Genomic DNA, 24253 nt, shown 5'->3' with positions numbered 1-24253 from the left:
CTAATTAACTGGTACGCTATTGATTAAAACATGAAATTCAAGGTGTCCATAACACAATCTCAGCACCATTAAAAACAAAGTTCAGCACCTAAAAGCCATGGTGTTTGCAACACCATAAAAGTGTACTTAAAACTTAAGAAAACATTAAAAGGAACTTGGAAACATAAAAGGGAACTTAACCGCGACCCCTCTTCTTAGTTCCACGACCACGCCTTCTTCCACCTTGGTCTTCATCTTCCGACGCATCATTATCGGGTTGGCCAGTAGCACCACCTCCACTTGTACCTTCACCAACTTGTCAAGACCTCTTAGTGGTAGGCCTTTGTGCGGGTTCCTCGGGTCCTTGTCCTTTGTTGATGATTGCATCCCACTTGTTGTAGAGGTATTTTTGTTCTTCCACGGTCATTGCTGTTTTGCAACCAAGTTTGGCCTTCATTTTTTTCAACATCTCCCTACCCGCGGCAACCTATTCTTTTATTTGTCAACAACTTATAATCGTGAGGTTGAAGACATTTTTACCATAACTAATATATGAAAATAGTATAAAGTGAAGTCATTCTTACCACTATCTTGAAAGCGTTGACTACATCTTCGGGAGTAGACTTGTTGGTGATCTTGATTGCCTTCGCCTTCCCCTTATCAGCTACCTGTTGACTTTTCTTATTGATAATGAAGGGATGAGAAATTTGGTTATACCAATCCATATAGCCGGGATCCTCTTCACATGGATCATCAAGTAAAGGTGTTAACTTGGACGCATCTAATGTGTGATCGTCTAAGTTATTCCAAAAGTCAAGGGTGGGATCAGGATCATACTTTGGTTCCCAAGATGAAGTGGTGCTTTTAGTTCCAGTACCACTCGTTGGTAACAACCTGAATTTCTCATCAAACAAAGGAACCTTTTGGATGCATCCTAATTGACGGAGTACTCGCCGAGGATCGTATATAACATAACCACCGGGATAAAACAATGGCCCATGATACATACCTACCGGCATATCCTCATCTTCAACAACTTCATCTTCTTCATCTTCCTTCTCATATGGTTGAAAAATGACATCATCAACACCCATTAGGTCTAACGTCTCTCTCAAACTTGCCACCAACTATTTTTTGTTCCTTTTCTTCGAGTCCTCGTACACGTACCGTACTGCAATTGACTCTGTATCAACATAATCGACATCCTTCTCAAATACTTTGGCCAAGTTCAAAATTGGGAAACGGTCATATACCCACACCTACATTCAAAGAACCACATTCAAAAATCAAAGGAATTGAAGTGATAGAAACAATTTTTACTTGGAAACATCAAAGTAAGAATAAAGTTTGCAAACTCAGAGAACTGTTCGACTTATATGGATCAAGTATTATAAGCCGAACCAAATAAATAATAAGTTCGACGTATACGATTTTATGGTTATAAGCCGAACCATACTCTGAACTCCCAAAAGTTACCTGGAGCAAAGTGAAGTTTCCTCCGATGTTTGTACTTGTCAACCTAGACGCGGTGGCAAGTTGGTCCAGCAGGTAAGCGAGCGTAGCCGTTCCCAAATCATACTTGTTACAAGTTTCAAGATTCTTTACCAATTGGAGATAATTAGCATTTAGCTTGTTTCCGGTAAGGTCGGGAAAGATGTCTCTACCAACAGTATAAAGCAAGTAGGTAGTTCCGGTTTGCTTCAGTTTGACGGGATCCATTACCAACAAACCTTTCTTTATTCTTTCCTTTGTGTTCTCAAATTCCTTTTTTCAAGTTAGTCGCTTGATCTTCTTATTCTTCTTATTTCTGCCATTAGGAGTGCATATAGAATCGACATCTTTAACGGATCGACAAAACTCCAACTCAGTTTTGTATTACCCCAACCAAGAGTTTCCCCGTACAAATTGTAGAGCTCATCCCAACTAATGTCATAAAAATCAGCATCCACACTTCTACCCCTTGCTTTAAGGCCTGTAATCTTACTAGCCTCATCAGGAGTGATTGCCGTCTCTCCAAAAGGTAATTGAAATGTGTAAGTTTCTGGACAGAATCTCTCGATAAAGGCGTATGACGACACACTATCATATTCCTTATGTCCATAATTGATGGCAGGCCATAAAGCACTGGCTTGTACGTAAGCAATCACCTCAGGAACCTCATCGTCAAGACTCCATTCCGCTGCCCTCTAGTGTCTCAATACTCGGACTGCACGGTTGTGATCATGAGTCTCATAAATTCTCTTCGCCCAAGATTCGACATAACCAATCAACACATTTCCTCCATCTTCCGGAAGACCATGAGGCAAACCATCTGATCGAGGTGTAATTACGTCATCTTCATCAGGAATGTGTAAACCAGTGATCCGTCGATCATCATCGTCCTTCTCTTTCTCGAGTTCATCCACCTTCTTACCTTTCTTGTCTTTCTTGGGTTTTCCTTGGGGTTGTGTTTCTTGATGAACTTTTTGATTATCATCAACTTCTTCATCTTCATCTATTTCTTCTTCTTGTCTTTCAATTCTTACTTGTTCAGCTTCTTCTTCTAAGATTCCTTCTCTACCTCCCGCTCCCAATTTTTTTCTTACCTCCTCCTCTAGGATCGGGAGTTTTAGAAGTAGAAGGTGTTACCTCCATATTCTTCCTCTTTGTAGCTGCATTGGTCCTGACGCAAGTATGAAAGTTATAAGACTAATTCGAAAAACAAAGGGATTTGGAATGCCAAATACTTGTAAGAAAATAAGAAGATTCGGCGTATCCGAAATAACACATATACGCCGAACTATGTCTTAACATTTTGCTTACCTTACACAAAGAGTAGTTCGGCTCATGAGTACCAAAGACTTATAAACCGATTCTACATATTCGGCTCACAACCAAAACAATCGAATAAGCCGAACCTATAATTATGAATTGAAACTTGTATTCGGCGCAACATGATATCATATAATAAGCCGATCCTTTACACTTATAAAATTTATGAATTTTAACAATGGTATTCGGCTCAATCCTAATACTATCGAATAAGCCGAATCCAGAATTATGATCCAAACATATATTCGGCGCAAATTGGTGTCATACAAATAAGCCGATCCTACACATGCAGAATTCATGAAATTCAAACAATACTAATCTGCGCAAAACTAATACAACCATATAAGCCGATCATAAACACATGCAAAATTTCTGAAATTCAAAAACATTTGTTCGACGCAAAACTAGTACAACCATATAAGCCGATCCTATAGACATGCAAAATTTATAGAATTCACACAACACAAATTCGGCTCAAATTTAACACCATCGAATAAGACGATCCTAAAAATTAGGCTATGTGTCCTTAAGTTCGGCTCAAAACTAATATGCATTGTAAGCCGAGCCGTTCATATGCACTTTCAGGGTTCAGTTTCAAGAACATCTCGGCGTACATATAAGATTTTTTTTACACCGAACCAAACCCTGTAACCGTCGCACAAACATGTTTTTGACGAATTAAATCTATCATACCAATCAAAAACATCAAATACGAGATGGGTTTGTAGAACTAACCTTCTTATTCTCATTTCCGGAGTTGGTTCTTCTTCAATCTCTTCTTCCGGTTGATTTTGTGGTTGTTCTTCACTCTCTAAATCTTCTTCTTCTTCAATAGGTTGTTCAATCGATCGATTAGAACGAGATACTGGCTTACGACGACCCATTATATAGATGAGTTTAATCGTCGACTAAATTTACATGAATCGGCGATTAAATTTCGGCGATGGTGCGATGAAAAAAAAAAGAAGAAGAAGAGGTTCGACCGTGGAGGATGAAGAAGAAGAAGGGGTTGAATGAAACTGATTTTTAGGTTTATTGATTATAGGTTTTTGTATTAGGATTAGGGATATATTAGTAATTTAAAAGATTTAAGGGCATATAGGTAATTGAACTACCCATAGGCCCAAGTTAGGATTATTGCTTTGTATGCTTAGAAAGTTTTTGGTATGCCCAAAATCAGGGTTCAAAAAATCTGCTTCCTAATCCAACAATTTTCTCGGCCTGTTCAATTGTTGGCCTTGGCAACCAGAAGTAAAACTGTTTCTTAGCAGTCGTTTCACATAAACTATCACCTTTTTGCTTTGAGTATAAAATTTCAAAGCTGACTTGTAAAAGTAAAAAAAATCAATTTTTGTGAAGTAAAATATTAGTGTTTCTGATTTCTGTTTTTGAAGAAACATTTCTGTTTCTGAAATTTAGGCGTGTTATTGCTTTTAAAAATGTTAATCTTCTTATTCATAGTGATTATTATGAAATTGCGTATCCAGATGAACTTGTGACTTTTGTGCATTTTAACTTCCCAAGGCAGAACTGATCTCCAAACTAGCAAACCGGCTATAACTCGACAATTAAGCTCAATAATTATTTCTCTCTTCAGCATCCAAAAACCCTATCAAGAATTTAAAATGAACCTTGCGGCCTCAAACCTCAAATCCCAGAAATTTGCATCATCCACCAAATTTTACACCATGACAAGGAAGTCCCTAACAAAAATGACCGGTGGTGGCGGTGAATGACTGGTTCCATTTGGTCGGTGATACCACAAGTGTTCAAACATTTTCACGTGCCAGGGAGTACTTAGTCCATTCCTTATCCATTGAAAATGTCATACTTACGGAGGGACAAATACCCACCCAAACCTGAAAAAAGAACAAAGAGGTGGCACAAAAAAGGGCAATCGAAAGTACTGCCTCTCTCTTCTCAATCTCAGAGAAAAAAAAATGGTCCGAAACAACACAAACTAGGGTTTTCAACAAAAAAAATCACCGAAATCTGATCGTCTCAGGTAATAATCTCCTCCATTTTTATCAATTTCTCTCCAGCAATCATCCATCGAAAGCATTTTTTTTCCGTTTCTTATATAATTAGGGCTTTGAATTTTGGATTTCATTTTTGGATGAAACAGGTGTCTTATCAATTGAGAAATTTTGATTGAGTTTTCAATTTCATTATGGCGTGGTTTAGAGCGGTATCTAATATATCAAAACTAGCAATTAAGCGTAATCTAGCACAAGCTAGATCTTCATCATACATAAGTCGAACACAATTAATCCGATCACAACAACAACAATCTCAATATTTCCATTCATCAGTTATTAGATCGAAGGCAGCTCCATCGAGTGCGCCGGTTCCTCGTCCTGTACCATTATCTAGATTAACTGATAGTTTTCTAAATGGGACTAGTAGTGTGTACTTGGAGGAATTGCAAAGAGCATGGGAAGCTGATCCTAACAGTGTAGATGAATCATGGGATAATTTCTTTAGGAATTTTGTTGGTCAAGCGTCTACATCTCCTGGTTTGTCTGGTCAAACTATTCAGGAGAGTATGCGTTTGTTGTTACTTGTGCGAGCATATCAAGTTAATGGGCATATGAAAGCGAAATTAGATCCGTTAGCGTTGGAGGAGCGTGAAGTTCCTGATGATTTGGATCCTGCATTGTATGGGTTTACTGAAGCTGATTTAGATAGAGAGTTTTTTCTCGGGGTTTGGACTGTTTCAGGGTTTTTGTCTGAGAATCGTCCTGTTCAAACTCTTAGAGCGATATTGAATAGGCTTGAGCAAGCGTATTGTGGGAGTATTGGGTTTGAGTATATGCATATTGCTGATCGGGATAAGTGTAATTGGTTGAGGGATAAAATTGAGACACCTACACCTAGGCAGTATAATTTGCAGCGTCGTGAAGTTATGCTTGATAGACTTATGTGGAGTACACAGTTTGAGAATTTCTTGGCTACGAAATGGACTGCTGCGAAGAGGTTTGGGCTTGAAGGTGGAGAAACTTTGATTCCGGGTATGAAGGAGATGTTTGATAGGTCGGCTGATCTTGGGGTTGAGAGCATTGTTATCGGTATGTCACATAGAGGAAGATTGAATGTTTTGGGTAATGTTGTGAGGAAACCACTTGCACAGATTTTCAGTGAGTTTAGTGGAGGTATAAAGCCTATCGATGAAGTTGGACTGTACACAGGGACTGGGGATGTTAAGTATCACTTGGGTACTTCTTATGATCGACCAACTAGGGGTGGAAAAAGACTTCATCTGTCTTTGGTCGCAAACCCTAGTCATTTGGAAGCTGTTGATCCACTTGTGATTGGAAAGACTCGAGCAAAACAATACTATTCAAATGATTTGGACAGGACAAAGAATTTGGGTGTGTTGATTCATGGTGATGGTAGTTTCGCTGGACAAGGTGTAGTTTATGAGACTTTGCATCTTAGCGCCCTTCCAAATTATACGACTGGTGGGACTATCCACATTGTGGTGAATAACCAAGTGGCTTTCACGACTGATCCAATGTCTGGGAGATCTTCCGAATATTGTACTGATGTTGCTAAAGCGTTGGATGCCCCTATCTTTCATGTAAATGGTGATGACTTGGAGGCTGTTGTTTATGTATGTGAGCTCGCAGCTGAGTGGAGACAGACTTTCCATTCTGATGTTGTTGTTGATATAGTTTGTTATCGTCGATTTGGGCATAATGAGATTGATGAACCGTCTTTCACACAGCCTAAAATGTATCAAGTAAGCCTCTTTCGTTACTTCTTGACTATCATTGATATACAAACATATGTTCCCATGTCCATTTTGTTGTTACATATTTGTTGAATTTCTTATTTCTGTTACCTCTTGTGGCAGCGCGCCTTGCTATAGTTATTCGTTGTTCAAGATAAGACCTTAGATATTGAAAGTTTCTGCATTCTTCAGATTGCAGCCATGTTTTGTGAAAGGGCAGCCTGATAAAGGATTAAATCTATATTTCACACTTCTTACTTGGTTTGACAGGTCATCCGTAATCATCCATCAGCGCTCGAGCTTTACCAAAAGAAGCTTTTAGAAACAGAGCAAATTACAGAAGAAGACATCAAAAGAATGCAGAATAAAGTTAACACAATCCTCAATGAAGAGTTTGTTAACAGCAAAGATTATGTTCCTAAAAAAAGGGACTGGCTTGCTGCTTATTGGACTGGTTTCAAATCCCCTGAACAGGTTTCACGTGTTCGAAACACGGGGTATGTTGGGATACTTTGCAGGTTTTGCTCTTCTATTTTACATGATTTTTGTGTACTAACGCAATACTGATTCCATTGAGTTGTACCTCAGGGTGAAGCCTAAGATTCTGAAGAGCGTTGGAAAAGCGATCACAAGTCTTCCAGAAACTTTCAAGCCTCACCGAGCAGTAAAGAAGATATTTGAACAACGTGCCCAGATGATTGAAACTGGGGAGGGGATTGACTGGGCAGTCGGAGAAGCACTTGCATTTGCTACATTGCTAGTGGAGGGAAATCACGTAAGGTTGAGTGGTCAGGATGTTGAAAGAGGTACCTTTAGTCATCGGCATTCAGTTATTCACGATCAGGCAACAGGGGAGAAGTACTGCCCTCTCGATCATGTTACCATGAACCAAGATGAGGAGATGTTTACAGTCAGTAACAGGTGATGCTTTGTGCAGTGTCTTTCACTTTTTCTTAGAAATTTGCATCTTTTACTGATATCTTTTCCTGGAAGGTTTATATAAACACTTTGATATATAGATTTTGAGGAATGTGATGTAATTCGTCAATATTGCAGTTAGACAAGATTGTGAAAGGCATTTCGGCAATATTGCAAGATGTATTGCAACCTGTAGAATGTTGAGCTTTCAGTATTGACGGTCGATAATTGACCTACTGAGACCCTTAGAAATTTTCAGTTCGTAATCTTTTAAGTTGGCATCAGATTACTATATATGAATTGAGAGTCTAATTTACAGAAAGGGAATATAATTCATTTCTGTATTGTACACTTGTGACATTAACATAGTGATTCTTACGTTGCCTCCATATATGCAGCTCGCTTTCTGAGTTTGGCGTTCTTGGGTTCGAATTGGGATACTCAATGGAAAATCCAAATTCATTGGTTATATGGGAAGCACAGTTTGGTGATTTTTCAAATGGGGCGCAGGTGATGTTTGATCAGTTTTTGAGTAGTGGAGAGTCAAAATGGTTACGTCAAACTGGGCTTGTAGTGTTGCTTCCTCACGGTTATGATGGTCAGGGCCCTGAACATTCTAGTGCAAGAATGGAGCGATTCCTTCAGGTATATCCAACAATGTTATTTATAACCCATGATACTCTCCTAGCGACATTTACTAAATGTTTTTATCTCTGGCAAATCATGTCATAAATGGTTGTTTTCGAGTCTTACCTGCCGTAACTGATACTCTAAAATGATTTAAATATATAGATGAGTGATGATAATCCCTATGTCATACCTGAAATGGACCCAACTCTTCGGAAGCAAATCCAGGAGTGCAACTGGCAGGTTGCAAATGTAACAACCCCTGCTAATTATTTCCATCTCCTGCGGCGTCAGGTAAGTGCAACTTAGTATGCTCGTCAGTATGGCCAAGTCTTAACATTTCTGTTCCATTTTCTGATTATGCATGGTTCACATTCCAGATACACAGGGAATTCCGAAAGCCACTAGTTGTCATGGCACCTAAAAACCTGCTTCGTCACAAAGATTGTAAGTCAAATCTATCTGAGTTTGATGATGTCAAAGGGCACCCAGGTTTTGACAAGCAAGGGACCCGTTTCAAGCGTCTTATAAAAGACCAGAAGGACCGTTCTGACCTTGAGGAGGGTGTCAGGCGTTTGGTTTTGTGTTCTGGGAAGGTACTATCCATATAAAATCTTCAATAGTAGTTGTTACAATCTATAGCAGTTCCAAGTGTTTGTTGTTCATCCTTTTTGTTTTCTAGGTCTATTACGAGCTTGATGAAGAACGGAAGAAAGTCAGTGGTGATGACGTTGCAATCTGCAGGGTGGAGCAGCTTTGCCCATTCCCTTACGACCTTATCCAGCGAGAACTGAAGCGTTATCCAAGTATGTCCTTTAACTCGATAAAAATTGAACAAAAATGAGATAGTCAAGTAGAACCCATCAGCTCATTTTCCTGCCTAGGAAATAGTTTGACTCGAGCAAAGTATATCTAAAAACAAATCCTCAACCAACCATATTAACCTAATATTCTACTACATGGTTGAGTGTCACAGCAGTGCCAAATGCACTTTCTACTGAACTGCTTCGTAGCTGTCATCTAGTTGTTTAGCGGGGGTTGATTTCGGAGATCTTTGTAACTGGACAAAACAGTCATGCTGATAAACTGATTCTTTGTTGCTTTGTATTTCCTTTTTTTTAGATGCTGAAGTTGTTTGGTGCCAAGAAGAGCCAATGAACATGGGTGGATACAACTACATTGCTCCACGTCTGTGTACTGCCATGAAGGCTTTAGGTAGAGGAACCATGGAGGACATTAAATATGTCGGTCGTGGCCCATCAGCTGCCACCGCCACTGGTTTCTACTCGGTCCATACAAAGGAGCAGACTGACCTAGTCCACAAGGCACTCCAGCCTGAGCCAATCAACTATCCTTTTTGAAGTAACTTTTGAAATCTAAATCCTAGAGAGTAGGTATGCAGAGGAAGGCACATTTAATAAACTAAATGTTATTTTGTATATTTCGGTTTAGGTTAGGATAGAGGATTTTATCCTAACCCTTCAAGGGAGGGTGGTGATGCCCTGCAGATGTTTCATGTCTGTGTTACCTTTCTTGTTCGATTGTAAATCTAAATTTTGTGTAATTTTGTTCCGCTTACTTTGTTTGAAAACATATTCCCCCAAGTAATAGTGCACTAGCCGTGTGCCTCGGGGTGTGCTGTTGCATGAATAAACGCATTACTGTGGCGAACGGATAATATCATCTTCATTTTTTCTTTTCCTTTTTACAGGATAGAAATATCGATCCATATAACAGCAGGTGCCAAATGTATTAAATAGTGCCAGGAAACTAAAGTTAGTGAGCGTAATAGACTGTCTGTCTTGAATAACATGCACTTAAGTTCTTAGGATGTATACACAATGATTTGCTGCAACGGAAGTAAAGTTCTGCTGCTAAATTTGTTATTAACAATCTCAGGTGGAAACATGAATTCGGTCTCCTTGCAGTCCAAAATTGTCTTTGCTTGATTATTTGGTATTTTGGGTTTTGCAAAGATGGTCTGTAGAGTCTGTACAAGAATCTGATGAATGAAATCAAATGTGAGCTTACTAGGTGATTTTACTAGGATACCATCACTCCTAAATTTGGCCTAGGAAAGAAAACTTGAGAGATTTGGAAGATTCACATGGTAAAAGATACTATAATTTATTACAGTATTAAAATTTTACAAACAGTTGGCCACTCTCAGTGCAACAACATCAACCAATATCCGATACCCAAACCACCATTTCTCTTTTTTCAAAAGCAAAACAAGGAATAAGCCCCAGAATCCTACTCCAAACCCCAGGGAAACGATGGCATACAACAACAACTTCTCTTTAGCATCGTTTTTATTATCTTCATAACTTTCGTATGGAGTTTTATCAGTAGCATTGCTGATCTGATCACCCTCGCAAGTGTGGTTTGTGTAGAAGCCACACAACAAACTGTTGTTGGCATAGGCTGAACCATCTCCACTCAATGTGTCAAAGTGAGGTTCTCTTGGGATCCTGCCACTCAAGTTATTGTAAGATAGGTTCAAATGTCCAAGAAAACCTATTGATGCTAAAGATTGTGGGATATTTCCTGAGAATTTGTTGAAACTCAAATCCAAAGATTCCAAACCACTCATGTTTCCGACACTCTTTGGGATAATACCGGAAAAGCGATTATGTGATAGATTGAGAGTGGAAAGAAATTGCAGACGACCAATCTCATATGGGATGTTCCCCTCAAGAAAGTTGCACGATAGATCAATTCCAGAACTATATTCGTACAATTTCTCAGACGGTATTACGATTCCTTTGTTCACCCTCCACAATTGTATATCAAAGTTACGAGAGAAAGTCTTATGGTGGAATCCGACCTATTCAAAGTGTGGAAAATTCATGGAATGTCAAGTCTAGTGGCTTTCAAGTTGGGGTTTTCCACAGAAAATCCAAGCAACGTTCCATGGTTTGGTGGAAGGGTTCGTGGAATCCATCGAAACGCCAATAAGAATGGCGCTGAACGCCAATAAGATTGGCGCAGTAGAGGATAAGAAACGCCAATATGAATGGCGCTTAACGCTAATCAAAATAGCGTAAGTCAAGCGCTAAAAAGAATAGCGTTCAACGCTATTAAGATTAGCGTTTTTCAACGCTATTAAGATTGGCGTTTTTCAGCGCCAATTTTAATTGCGCTAACCACAAAAAACATCCAGGAGCCACTCCACTTCCCCAATTCTATACTTAGTTTTTTTTTCTACTCTCTCATTTTTTTCCTCTTGAACAAACTAGTTTTTTGGTTTCATATATTGAATCAAATCAAATCAAAAAGAAGATAAAATTGATTGATACTAAAAATACTTCAACTACATTGATTCCACTACATCAAATTGCAAAAAAAAAAAAAAAAAAAAAAAAAAATTGAAGCTACATAGTGCTAGGATAATCAAGTGTTCTAGGAGGATAACCATGTTTTTCCAAAATCTTATTTTGTTTATCCAACATAAATTGTTGCTTCCATTCCGGCAAGGTCTCAACCACCACATCCAACACTTCGAGTTCATGTTTCTCCAAAGCCAAATCCACGGATTTCTTTTTTGTCTCTGCAATAGTTAATAAATATTCTTCTTGTCCATCTAATCTTGCCATCTTCTTTGCATTCTCTTCACTAAAATGTTTCAAAATACGCTCCGTTCCTTCGTTGATGGCCGATAGCTCCGAAGCTTCCCTTTGTTGAGCCCTTTTCCCCGTTGGTCGACGAGGGCCATCCTCTTCATGCCATCTTCGGTCGCTTCTTGCGGGAGCACTACTTGTTGAAGCATTAACACTAGGAGCATCCGATTCATCTTCCACATTTTGAGTAGGATCAATTTCTTCGAGATTGAATCCGAGAACATGGGCTTTGAAAAGTCGGTACACCTCTTCATTTTGAAAAGGTTTTCCCTTGCTAACCTTACTATATTCCAATCTAGCTTTTCTCTCCTACAAAAAACAAACAAAAACCCAAGTTAGAAATCCTTCAATAAAAAATCTTAATAGAACTTACAAGATCATCACTTCCGCATCCGCTCGCATTGTTTCTATGAAAATTTCTTAAGATACCAACCCATTTTTTGACATCTTTTTTCAAGGTATCAAATCTATTTTGCAACTTATGAACAGTTCTGTCATTTTTATTCCCAAAGCTGCTTACATATGTATCGAATACCCGCTCCCAAAACTGGTTTGATTTTTGATCAACTCCGGCAACACCATCAAGTGTAATGCTTATCCAAGCTTTGGTGATTGCAACATCTTCGGGTGTAAGATATTTTTCCATGGTTAAAAAAAAAGTCTGAATTGCAATGAATTTTAAGAAGATGGAGAAAAATCTAGAGAAGATGGAGAAAAATCTAGAGATTGAATGGTTTTGGTCTGAGCTGAGCTGAGAAGTGATCAATTTATAGGGAAAATTTCGAATTTAAAAAAATAGCCGTTGAAACGCTATTGTTACTGGCGCTTCTTTGTGAGTCGTTGATTAGAAGGAGCCGTTACAGATCTAATGGTTAGGAATGAAACACAATTCTTAATAGCGTTTGGCGCTATTCTTATTTGCGCTTTTCTTGAAAAACATCCAGAACCTACGCCAATTCCTCAAGTTCCATACTTAGTTTTTTTCTTCTCTTTTGAAAATCCATAACTTCTTCTCTTTTGAAAACAATGAAAACCATAAATTGAAAACAATGAAAGCCATACATAATACAATGAAAATTTTAATATTTCTTAATTTACGAAAAAAGACTAAAGATGTTCGAAATCTTACGAAAAAACACTAAAGATGTTCTTCGAAATCTTACGAAAAAGACTAAAGTTGTTCTTCTGGTGGGTAAACATCGGTAGGATTGAATTCACCATCTGAACCGTCAAGATCATCTGGTGGCGGAGGGGGAGATTCTGGTGTCATTTCACCGTCTCTGAGACCTAGTCCATGTCGTATCCAAATATGTTGAACAAGATCATTGCGGAGTTGGAGATATGCCTCATCATTCCTTAACTCGTGGTATGACCTCGGTATTCCAGTAACCTGTCGTATTGGTTCGTTCACGACTTGACCCCAATCTAAGTTACGTTTTTCATTCTCAATGACCATGTTATGCAAAATCAAACAAGACTTGATAATAAAGTTTATATCCTCCTTATCCAAATATATTACTGGCTTTTTTGTTATTTGGTAGGCTTCTAAAAGGGTATAAAATTATGCGCAGAAAAACGGGCCTACAGTAATACCGCAAGTGCACGGTCGTCTGTTGTAGCTCGTGCAAGTACGGGTCGATCCACAGAGATCGGGTGTGTTTCGGAAGTGTTTTAGCTATCTGGGTTCCTAGATTTGCTTAGGGCTTAGAATACCCCTTTGGAACTATTGGGCTTAATGTACTAATGGGTTTGTTAAAATGAACTGAGCTTGGGCTCAGTTATCTTTGAAGTGCAAATGGGCTTTGGCCTTAAACTTAGGCTTTTGATTAAGCCCACAGTTAAGTTGGATTGGGCCTTAATGAGTTTGGGCTTTGGTCTTAAACAACTGGGCTTTGATTTTGGTCTGCTGATGAGCCCAAGTTATGCTCTGGGCTTGGTTACTGAGTTAGGCTTTGGGCTTACTATGGAATTCAAAGGATTGAGAGTGAACTGAGCTTTTGGGCTCAGTTGAAGCAGCAGTCTTTGGCTTGGCCATGGAAGGCAGCAGCAGTGGAAGGGAGGCAATGCACAGCAGCAGAAGTGCAAGAGCTCAGAGAAAGATGATTGGCAGCAGCAGCTGCAGAGAGGCAAGTAGCAGTGCAGCAGGCACCAGTAGCAGCACACCAGGAGAAGTGGCAGCAGCACAGAAAATGCACAGCAATGCAGTGCAACAGAGCTGCAGCAGGGGAAACAGCAGTGAAGCACAAGCAGTGCACAAGAGCAATACAGCACAAGTGCTGCAGGGGCAAGCAATGGAAAATGCACAGTAGTGCAGCAGCAACAGAGTTGCAGTAACAGCTGCAGCTGCTGAAGCAGTAAAGACAATGCAAACAGGAGAAGCAACAGAGTTGCAGGGCAGGGAAGAAACAGCAAGGCAAAAACAAAACAAAAATGGACCAAGGCCTAAGGCCAAGGGCAGGGGTGATAAAGAAACTGACAAGAAGCAATACTAAGGCAAGAATACAGGCATTCCTATAGAATGGGTTGAAAACTAGCTTGCTATAAGCACTAGCTTCTCCCAATGCACAATCAACACTACAACCTAAGCATACAACAAGAATGGCAAGAAAATCAGCTTGCTTTAAGCACTGATTTCTTCCATTACACAATCAACACAAAGCTTCTAAGAAATCTAGCCTAGCATTCCTTCAAATGACAGTAAAACAAACATGACAGGAACATTGATACTAACAGTGAGCAACAACACAAGTTAACAGGACTAACTGACTAACAATGAACAAAACTATAAATAACAGGAGACAAGCATAACAGGAATACAACATGAACATGAAACTGAACTACAAAGATTTAAAACATGGAACAATGAACAAGAACAACACAACTGTGAACTGAAATTAAGCAGTGACTGAAAATTGAAAATTGAACTAAAGTTAACAGTTAACAGGACATGAGAGTCCTGGATGTGGGCTAATCCCAACATGGTTTTTACAACACCCCAAAGCTTCTATTTATACCCAATTCCCTCAAATTAGGGTTTTACACAATTCCCTCAAAAATTCCCAAAACAGTTGAAATTAGGGTTTGGAATTAAACTCACCTAACATGTGATTTGACGAGTCTTCTTTCGACCCATTCTTCTCCTCAGTCTCCTGCTCCATTCCCATGCTTCAATTACGTCTTATAGCCTCACCTAGTTTATTGATTTATCACCTAGGGTTTCAGTGGTGAAAAATCAATAAGTTAGATGGCTATAGAGGTAGGGGAGGTAGCTACGGCGTGTAGGTGGTGTTTGGTGGTGATTTGGTGGAGGTTAGGTGGTAGAGATGATGGTGACAGAGGTGGAGAAGGTGGTGGTGTACGGTGGAAGGGGAAGGCTCTGCAAACAGGGTATGGTGGTGAAGAAAGGGTTCGATGGTTTGGGAAGGAAGGGTCCGTTTGGTTGGGGTGTAGGTGCGCGGTCGCTAGGGTGTTAGATGGGTCCATCGAATTTGATGTTCTGCAACGCTGAGTCATTGGATGCGAAGCTGGTAGGTAGATCGGACGGTGATGTGGAGGCAAGCGATGAGCGACCGTTGGATTATATGATACAACAAAATGAACGGTATTTGATGGAGTTAGGTACTGTAGTGTTAGGCGGGTATATCAAACTTCGATGCGCAGCAAGGGAGCGACCGTTGGATTCAACTACCATCTAATCTGAAGGCTTGGAATTTCAGCGCTGTGGTGCTTGGCAGAGACATCAGATTTTGATGATCAGCAAGGAGCGACCGTCGGATGCTTCTGAGAAATGATCTGATGGCTGATAACGGAGGCGCTTTTGTGTGTAGAAAATGAGGTTGTGCGCACCATTCTTCGCGGTTTCCTTGCGTAATTTCTCCCGGCTTTTCACTACTTTTCTGCTCTTTTCGCTCCGCGACTCATCCGAACTTTATTTATTACCTAAAAATGCAGAATTAATTAATAAAAATATTTATTCTTGAAAACAATGAAAATACAGAATATGGGATAAAATGTAGAATTAATGCACAAAAGATGAGTTAAATGCCAAGAAAAATATATAGAAATATGCACTTTTTAGGACTCATCATTATTTGGAACTTGTTTTGGAGAGTTCCAAAAGCCCTTTCAACATCTTTTCTCTTCGCTTGTTGGTATCTATTGAACAACGTATTGACTGGCTGATTTGGAAGAAGAATTTTGAATGACTGCACAATACAAGACAATCGTGGATATATATTATCCTCCAAGTAGTAAACCTTGTCGTAACTGTGGCCATTGATGCGGTAATTACAAGGAGCTGCTAAACCATTAACCATCATATCAAAAAGTGGAGATTGAGCTAAGACGTTCAAGTCGTTGTTCGACCCTGGCGTTCCAAAGAAACCATGCCAAAACCACCGATCATATGATGCCACAGCTTCTAAGATGATGGTAGGTTTTTTCTCATGTCCACGGAACGTACCTGCCCATGCTGTTGGACAATTCTTCCACTGAAAGTGCATACAATCAACACTTCCAAGCATTCCAGGAAACCCTCTAGCTGCATTTTCTGCCAATAATCTTTCCGTGTCTTCTCTTGTAGGAAGTCGCATATACCTTGGACCAAAATGTCGAACAATTATCCTAGTAAACCTCTTGACATACATATATATGGTCGACGCTCCCATACACACATAATCATCTGTGCTATCAACGGCTATGCCTTTACACAAACATTTCATTACGGCATACATCTTCATGTGGGGAGAGTGGTCAAGTTTTCCGGTGCAATCAACTTGGAAATCAAAAGCAGGATCTGCAACAACTATTTCACTTAGAATACGTAAGAAAAGAGGTCGATACATACCCAAACGTTGGTGGAACTTCTTAGGGACCCAAGTACAGTTAGGTCCAAAGTATTCGTGCATCATCCTTGCATCTCCATCCTCTCGTTTCCTATCCACCATTTGTCGCGTCAATACTTCTTGAGGCACCGGTTGGAAGAGCATATGCATTCTTTGAGTCATATACTGGTACAACACAATTGCTCTCTCCTCGCTATCATCACCAATGCTAAGATCTATACCATACGTCATAAGTACATACCTCCTTAGCGGATTTTCATCGTCCATATTGCACCTATAAACAAAACTCAAACAATGTAAGCATTCCAAGATTTTTGAATCCATACAAAAGAGAAGATATTCATGCACGCATTCATTAAAGAAAAGACATCCAAGTTTCATACAAAAGAAAAAACATCCAAGTTTCATACACATTCATTAAAGAAAACACATCCATGTTCCCCCAAAACTTAATCCTAACATCCTTGCCATTTCGTCTTCACTTAAACCAACCGCACCACTATTCAAGACTTGAGTTAATTGTGACTCTGGAACTACTTCATCTTGTGGAACATAATGACCATGCATCATCTGATTGACTTGTGGCTGGTCTTTTACGGCTTGACCATTGAGAGTTGTCTCCAAGATCATAACATGATTGGGTTGACGTCGATCCTTCCCCAAGAGCACGTGCACGATCTATTTCAAACAAATAATCTTCCTTTGCAAGATTTAACGTATCCAACCTATGCGCTAAATCTTTCCATTGCTCCTGAAAAGAAACACCAAGATAGAAAATATATGAAGGAACTTCTAATGTGTAAAGAAAATCATAATAATGTGGCAAACAAAATAATTGAAGGAGTTAAAATAAAAAATTACTAACCCTTGTTCCCCAATTAGCATCATACGTGAATGGAGGAGGATCGGGTGCTTGCAAAGGCACTTCAACACGGTTGCCTTCACTGTCTGAACGTACGATACAAAAAGAAACTCTTGGAAATTCAGGTGAAGCTTGTGAGACGTTGTCATACTTATACCGTGATGGATATATTGGGGGGACCTGATTTACTAGAAATGTCGGATCTTGAGTGCTTGTATCTCCAACTTCATCTCTGTTTTCTTGACGATATATTTCTGGGAGCAAAAATCCAATAGATTGTTGCTTCCACCACCACACATACATTCTCTCATCAACATGCTTATAGTCTCGTCCTTCAACCACATCAATAGGATCATGGGGGGTATCAAGGTCTTCCAAACGTTCACGTGGACTTCTTGGAATTGTTATAAATCCCTTTGTTTGCCTTAAAAACCGTTCACCAAGATACATGATACTAGTATCGCTTTCCGGATTATAGAAAGCCACTCTTTGATTGGAGATTTCACGAGCATGCACTATATCAGGATGATCTCTATACATACTAGTAGACCATGGTTGCCATTCCGTTCCAACAATTGTCCTCAACTTAATTTGTTGGCGAGCTGTATTAACAGAGTGTTTGGAAGTACCCCTTTGCAACTTCACTAGACTATCTTTCTTGAATATCATAATTGCAGGCCATACATCAGTCGGTACACCTTCTTGGAGAAAAGGCGTCAAAGTACGAAAATATATGTAAAACCAATATTCTAAAACCATCGCCAATCCACACATGTTTTTTCCACCTCTAGCAACCGCACTCATGCTACTATACAAGTGACTAAAACAAGCCGAACCCCAATCATAATTGCCAATCGCATTCAAATCACGCAAGGAAGCGATCCAACCTTTGCTTGCTCTTGTAGTGGTACGTGCCAATAAAACTTTTGAAAATCACCCATAATAAGAAGTATCGAGTCACAATCTCCCAATTTTCATCATTAATTGGATTGTCCTTGATATAGTTTACGAGGCAACTAATAGGAAATTCAAGTGAGTTCTTGTTGTACTTTGCATACCCATGCAAAGGTCCAAAGTAGGTGTCCTCTAGTTGTTGGTTTTCTCTACTTTTCCATTTACTTGTAGCGGCGTGTTCCAATATTCTACGACCATTTCCAATAGGAATTCCAGTTAAGTGAACAAAATCTAAAGGGGTGAAACCAATTTCAAAGTTTGGGAAATGTAACGAATTGGTACTATACCACCACCTCTCTATGACTGCATAAGCTAGTTGTTGATCAGCTCTCTTAATTCTAATTTCAAAAAATCTAGCAAGGCCGGAATTTTGAAGAACTTGACTAGCACTTTCATGAACTACCACACGGTCATATAAATCCTCAAGGTCTTCTAGATTACTTCTAAACGTGATATCATGTTGTGTATCAAGTGGGTCTATACTTATAGAAATATGTTTCTCATCCGGTTCTTTTGAACTCAAGATCATTAACACATCCATATCCACAATCTATACAAAATCATCAAATTAAAATCAATATAGTCACACAATGCACTTAAATTGTTTACATAATGTAACTAACACATGTTAATTCATTATCTCATGGCAATTTCACAATGTTCATCATCTAAAACCCTAAATAACACAATATTCATCATCTAAAACCCTAAATTACATGTCAAATTCGTCATTGTGAATCAAAATTGTTATCATTCATCATACAATCGAGTATCATGCATACAATCAACAATAATATCATCTAAATTCCTAACATTTCATCAAACTATAAAATAAACTCAAATTATAATTCAACTAACCTCTCTTTGGATTCTCAATCAAATTGAGAAATTTAAGTTTGATTCGATTCCTTATGCAACATAGAACAAACCCTTTGAAGCAATTTGATTTATTTGAGTTGTGCTATGAGAATCAAGAAAGGGGGTTTTAGGTTGTTTTTCTTCTTTTTTCAGAGAAGATGAACTGTGAGAGGAAGAAGAAGAAGGGGTCGATGGTGTTACTAGATATATGAACGAAAAAACGCTAATAAGATTAGCGCTTAGCGCTATTAACAATTGCGTTTGGCGCTAATAAGATTAGCGTTTGGCGCTATTAAGATTGGGTTTTGACCGTTGACTAAAGTCTAGCGCTATTATTAATAGCGTTTCCCCGGCGCTATTATTATTCGCGTTTTACGCTATTCTTATTTGCGTTTTCTGTGTTCCACGATTAGACTTGCGCTTCCATCAACAGTTCCAAGTGCTGAGGTGGCATAGAAGATGGATGGATTCCACCATAAGACTTGCTCTGAATGGAGGATACATAAAATGCTCCATCGCTTAGAATTATTCCCAAATCTGCTATTTTCCTTGGTACTATCCCTGTGAAATTGTTGTGCGATAAGTCCAATATTTGGAGAGATTGCAATTTATTAATCTCTTGAGGGATTGACCCGTTGAAATTGAATGTCCACAATTTATTAACTGCTGAATTTTCGCATAATTTCTTTCTGCAGAACTGACTGTCTTACTAATGTGATAGATTGGTTTCTCCACTCCTTCGTCAGATCTTAGTAGTACTGCACAAAGTGCTTTAGATGTTGCTGCAAGGTATATCACAAGTTCTTCGCCAGGTTCTGACCTTTGTAAGATGGACAAGTTGGCAAGATAATCGTTATACTTTGCAAGGCTTGTTGGCATTCTTCAGTCCACGCGAATTTAATTACTCACTTTCTTCAAGATACCAAAGAAATGCTTACATTTGTCGGACGATCTGGCGATGCATCGTCCCAATCTGCGAGTTGATTGTTTACCTTCTGAACATTTTTTATCGTCGCAGGAGATGGGATGTCGCGAATTGCTTGCACCTTTGCTGGATCAACCACTATCCCATTCTTCGACACGATGTAACCCAAAATTTGGAGATGACTATTTGGGATATTTGTTGGATGATCCCAATTTTGTGGAGATGAACCCTAGACGACGGCTTAATGGAAGAAAACAAAGAACCAAATCGAGATGAAGATGAAAATCCATTAAACAAAGGTTCTCTTGTGATCTGACCACCCAAGTTATCATAAGATAGGTTCGATTTCTCAAGAGTCAAGAGAATTCAATGAAAATTATAATGGTAGATCATTGTGAGTCAGCGAAATTAAAAACGCAGCTGCAATTTTGCAAGTCAAGCTCACTCTTACACACTAGCAACAATCAGTGAATCATGAATGTATAATACTAAAAGAATTGAGCAAGTTGGGAACTCTTACTGAATGAAAAAGATGTCGATCAATAAAAACTGGACAAGAAGAACAAGACGATGAAATGATAGTTTTTGGCAACTCTTACTGAATGACTTCATGGCTAATAAGTCACACTTAGCTTGGTAGCTTCTATCATTTTATTAATTAACTTCGAATACAAGATTCTCCAAATGTACGAACTACGAAGTTACAACTAAAAATCAATACATAAATTACTATCATTATCTTCGAATATAGCCTGTTATTTTTACGGCAACATGGTCCATAAATCTCCAATACGGGAACCACCATTTCTCTTTTTTTAGAATTAAAACAAAAAATAGACTCCAAAATCCAACTCCAAACCCAAGTGCAATAACACCATAGAATAATATTCTCTCTTTTGGATCATCTTCTTCAGGTTCTTTCGTATGGCTAGAATCACCAGTATTGGTAACCTTATCATCGTCACAAAGTTTCTTGGTTGGTTCTCCACACAACATTTCATTCCCAACGTAGGCCCATCCATCAACACCCAATGTGTCGAAGTGAGTCCCTCTTGGAATCCTGCCACTCAACTCATTGTATGATAAGTTCAGAACCCCAAGAAAGTCGAGTAATGTTAAAGATTGCGGGATATGTCCAGAAAGTCTATTGTAACTTAAATCCAAAGACTGTAAGCTAGACATGTTCCGAAGACTTGCAGGAATGTTATTCGAGAAGCGATTATGAGATAAATTAAGCATTGCAAGTCCTGTTAACAAACCTATCTCTCCTGGAATATTTCCATCAAGCATATTATGCGATAGATCAATTCCTGAGCTGTAGTTGTTTAATTTTTGAAGCTGTATCTCGACCCCGTTGATCATCATCTGTAATGGAACAGGTGAATAATCAAAAGCAAATAGCGAAGAGTTGCGTATTAATCCCCTCAGGTATTTTCCTGATACTTTCGGAATATGACCTGAGAGATTGTTTTTCGACAAGTCTAGTATTTGGAGTTGGTTCAGTTTAAAAACCCCTTCAGGTATTGACCCATTAATCTTGTTAGACCTTAAAGAAAGAACCTGGAGGCTGTCGAGGGAACCAAATCCAGTTGGTAAACTGCCTCCAATGTTGTTATTTCCTAAGTAGAGGATCTCCAACGCGTGTAGTTTACTAATGATATGAAGAGGAGTACCATCGAGATTGTTGTCATTTAGAAGAAGATCACGCAATATTGTTGCCTGTTCAAGCTCATCCGGAACACTTCCAGTGATGTTGTTGCTACCAAGGTTTAGATACTGAAGAACCGGGCAATACCCTATGCTATTTGGTATAATCCCAGAAAATTTGTTCTTGGACATGTCAAGATGTTGAGGAGACCCTGAATCTTTTGAACATATAGAAAATGGAATTGAACCTGTAAGTTCATTACCCGATAGATTAATATACCAAGCATTAGATAGTAATTTCCCCAGATTTAGCGAGATTTCACCGCTGAAATTATTATTTGATAAATGAAACAAGAAATAGTCGAAAAAATAGTCGTTAAATTGGTCATCAGGTGGAAGAGGGAGTGAACCGCTAAGTTTGTTGTTCGACAAGTCTAAGCGGGAGTAAATTTTGAGTTTGGAAATGCAAGAAGGGATAACTCCTGTTAGGTTGTTATAAGACAAATCTAAATAGTTAAGGTGAGTCAAATTACAAATAACGGAAGGGATTAATCCTTTCAAATTGCATGAACTTAAAACTAGATGCTGTAGCTTAGACTTAGAGAATTGATGCAAGGGTTCATCTGTAACAACAGTTAGCCTATTATGGCCCAGGTCTAAAGAAGTTAGGTTTAATTCATTAATAAATGATACTAACGAAACAGTGCCTTCAATTGAGTTGTCATAGACACTAAAGACACTAAGGTTTCTGAGCTTCATAAGGCAATTAGGTATTATTCCTGTTATGTTATTTTCATCTAAACTAAGTTCTCGAAGAGAAGAAATATCACAAATTGAAGAATGGATATAACCTGTTATGTTATTATATCTCAGATCTATTGAATTCAATAGAGTGAGGCCGTAGATTGAAGAAGGTAAAGATCCTTGAATTGCACAAGAATAAGCAGAAAGAGTGACCAACACTGGTGCATTGGAAATTGAATTTGGGATTGGTCCCCCGATATAAGCAGAGGAAATGGAAAGTCTTTGAAGCTTAGGCCATCGACGTTGAAACATTTTAGTTAGAAAATCAGGATGAAGACCATCATTAAAACTCACATCAAGCTCTGTAAGTTGAGGAAGATAAGGAACTGAACCATGTAGTCCACAAGAAGATACGTCGAGAATAGAAAGCGAAGTCAAATTCACCATCTGTGTTGGGACTTCGAAACTCATTTTATAATTGACACTCAACTTGAGAGAAGATAGACGAGAAAGATTGTGAAACTCATGAATGGGAAAATCTGTGCTAGATATATTACAAGAAGAGAGATGAAGATCCTTGAGATTAGATAGATATGATATAGATTCGGCAAAATTCTTTTCTGAAGATGTGGCCTCGTATAGATCAATACCACTCAACTTTAGTACTTGGAGATTTGCTGACCCTCTCAACCATTTCATAGATGATGATCCTAAGCAAGAGGAGATAAGATCATAGCGTCTTAGTCTAACAATAAAACCACAAGATAAATCGAGATATAGTAGGGACGATAGATTGGTGAATTGCGCCGAAGCTGACGCGGAAAAGTTCGAGTAGGAGAGATCAAGATGCACGAGTTTGGTTAGTGCAGAAAATTGAAAAGGGATTTGCGATTCCTGAAAGTTGTTGAAGGCGAGATCAACATACACGAGATTAGCAATGTTGACCAAGGAGGATGAGAAGTTACCCTTTAATGCAGTATTTGGTGGTGGGACCAAACCGTAGGGATCCTCGTTGTATCGAGTTTCCAGGACTGTGTTGCGGAGGTTGATGGAGATGACCCGAGATGAGTCACTGGAACATCCAACACCTTGCCAACTACAACAGTTCCGGTATTTGCTGCCTTCTAGCCAGGAAGCTAAACGATTCGCAGGGTCCTCCAACGAGAATTTGAAATCAAGAAGAGCTCTTCTTTCCTGCTCTTGGCATCCATGACAAGCTAGTGGGAATTGAATAATGTTGATTAATAAAAAGAGAAAGAAATAAAGTTGAACATAAAATGAAGTTATTTGTGTACTCTTACTGAAGGAAGTCATGATTATTTTGAACTTAACTCTATCAATGAAATAGTAAAGTGATGCTGATGAATGTGCACAATAACTTAAGCATAGGCTGCTATTTATAGCAATTCATTGCATTATAATCCTATGAACTCCAATTTGATGGATTATCTCTAATGAATTTGGATTTTCATTAGCATAGCCTAGAGCTTGACTTGGAAAATCATCTGTTAGATCTTTTTCCTTGTGCATGTCCCAGCATGGTGACGTGACGTAGCAATAGCTCATTTGTAAATGTATTCTTGATTGATATATGTTTGGTGAAATTTCTTTTAGAGATAAAAGATTAGAGATTTCCAGTGGACATGTTTCAATGAAAGACCAATCTATCCAGTCAATTGATTAAAACTAAAATAAGATGGAAACAACAAGTTTGTATGTGTATGTATAACT

The 24253-nt window shown here is 38.8% G+C and overlaps 3 protein-coding genes across 3 annotated transcripts; 1 reads left to right on the top strand and 2 right to left on the bottom strand.

Annotated features, from left to right (window-relative positions):
* Positions 1-4654: 4654 nt before the first annotated feature.
* On the top strand, positions 4655-9767 carry LOC113313167 (2-oxoglutarate dehydrogenase, mitochondrial-like). Its single transcript, XM_026561904.1, has 9 exons — positions 4655-4795; positions 4916-6532; positions 6794-7020; positions 7112-7444; positions 7840-8086; positions 8234-8362; positions 8449-8664; positions 8751-8874; positions 9191-9767. The coding sequence occupies exons 2-9, from the start codon at positions 4961-4963 to the stop codon at positions 9427-9429; spliced, it is 3087 nt and encodes a 1028-aa protein (XP_026417689.1). The 5' UTR covers positions 4655-4795; positions 4916-4960; the 3' UTR covers positions 9430-9767.
* A 447-nt stretch (positions 9768-10214) lies between these two features.
* On the bottom strand, positions 10215-10661 carry LOC113311383 (putative receptor like protein 25). The gene has a single exon (XM_026560221.1). The coding sequence runs from the start codon at positions 10659-10661 to the stop codon at positions 10215-10217; it is 447 nt and encodes a 148-aa protein (XP_026416006.1).
* A 10205-nt stretch (positions 10662-20866) lies between these two features.
* LOC113311381 (receptor-like protein 34) lies at positions 20867-23221 on the bottom strand. Its single transcript, XM_026560220.1, has one exon. It carries the CDS (start codon positions 23219-23221, stop codon positions 20867-20869), a length of 2355 nt encoding a protein of 784 aa, XP_026416005.1.
* Between the last annotated feature and the right edge of the window lie 1032 nt (positions 23222-24253).

The sequence above is a fragment of the Papaver somniferum genome, chromosome 9, assembly GCF_003573695.1.
Source record: "Papaver somniferum cultivar HN1 chromosome 9, ASM357369v1, whole genome shotgun sequence".
Lineage (NCBI taxonomy): Eukaryota > Viridiplantae > Streptophyta > Magnoliopsida > Ranunculales > Papaveraceae > Papaver > Papaver somniferum.
Note: the sequence above shows the minus strand (reverse complement) of the source record. Positions and strands in the feature narration are given on the sequence as shown.

What these genes read in the sequence shown, in the direction of transcription:
- LOC113313167 (XM_026561904.1), top strand. Translation starts at nt 4,961, where the DNA reads ATGGCGTGGTTTAGAGCGGTATCTAATATATCAAAACTAGCAATTAAG. An exon ending in TCACGTGTTCGAAACACGGG is followed by an intron (nt 7,021 to 7,111) that starts GTATGTTGGGAT and finishes GTTGTACCTCAG; the next exon opens with GGTGAAGCCTAAGATTCTGA. An exon ending in TCCATCTCCTGCGGCGTCAG is followed by an intron (nt 8,363 to 8,448) that starts GTAAGTGCAACT and finishes TTCACATTCCAG; the next exon opens with ATACACAGGGAATTCCGAAA.
- LOC113311383 (XM_026560221.1), bottom strand. Translation starts at nt 10,661, where the DNA reads ATGAGTGGTTTGGAATCTTTGGATTTGAGTTTCAACAAATTCTCAGGA.
- LOC113311381 (XM_026560220.1), bottom strand. Translation starts at nt 23,221, where the DNA reads ATGAAATGGTTGAGAGGGTCAGCAAATCTCCAAGTACTAAAGTTGAGT.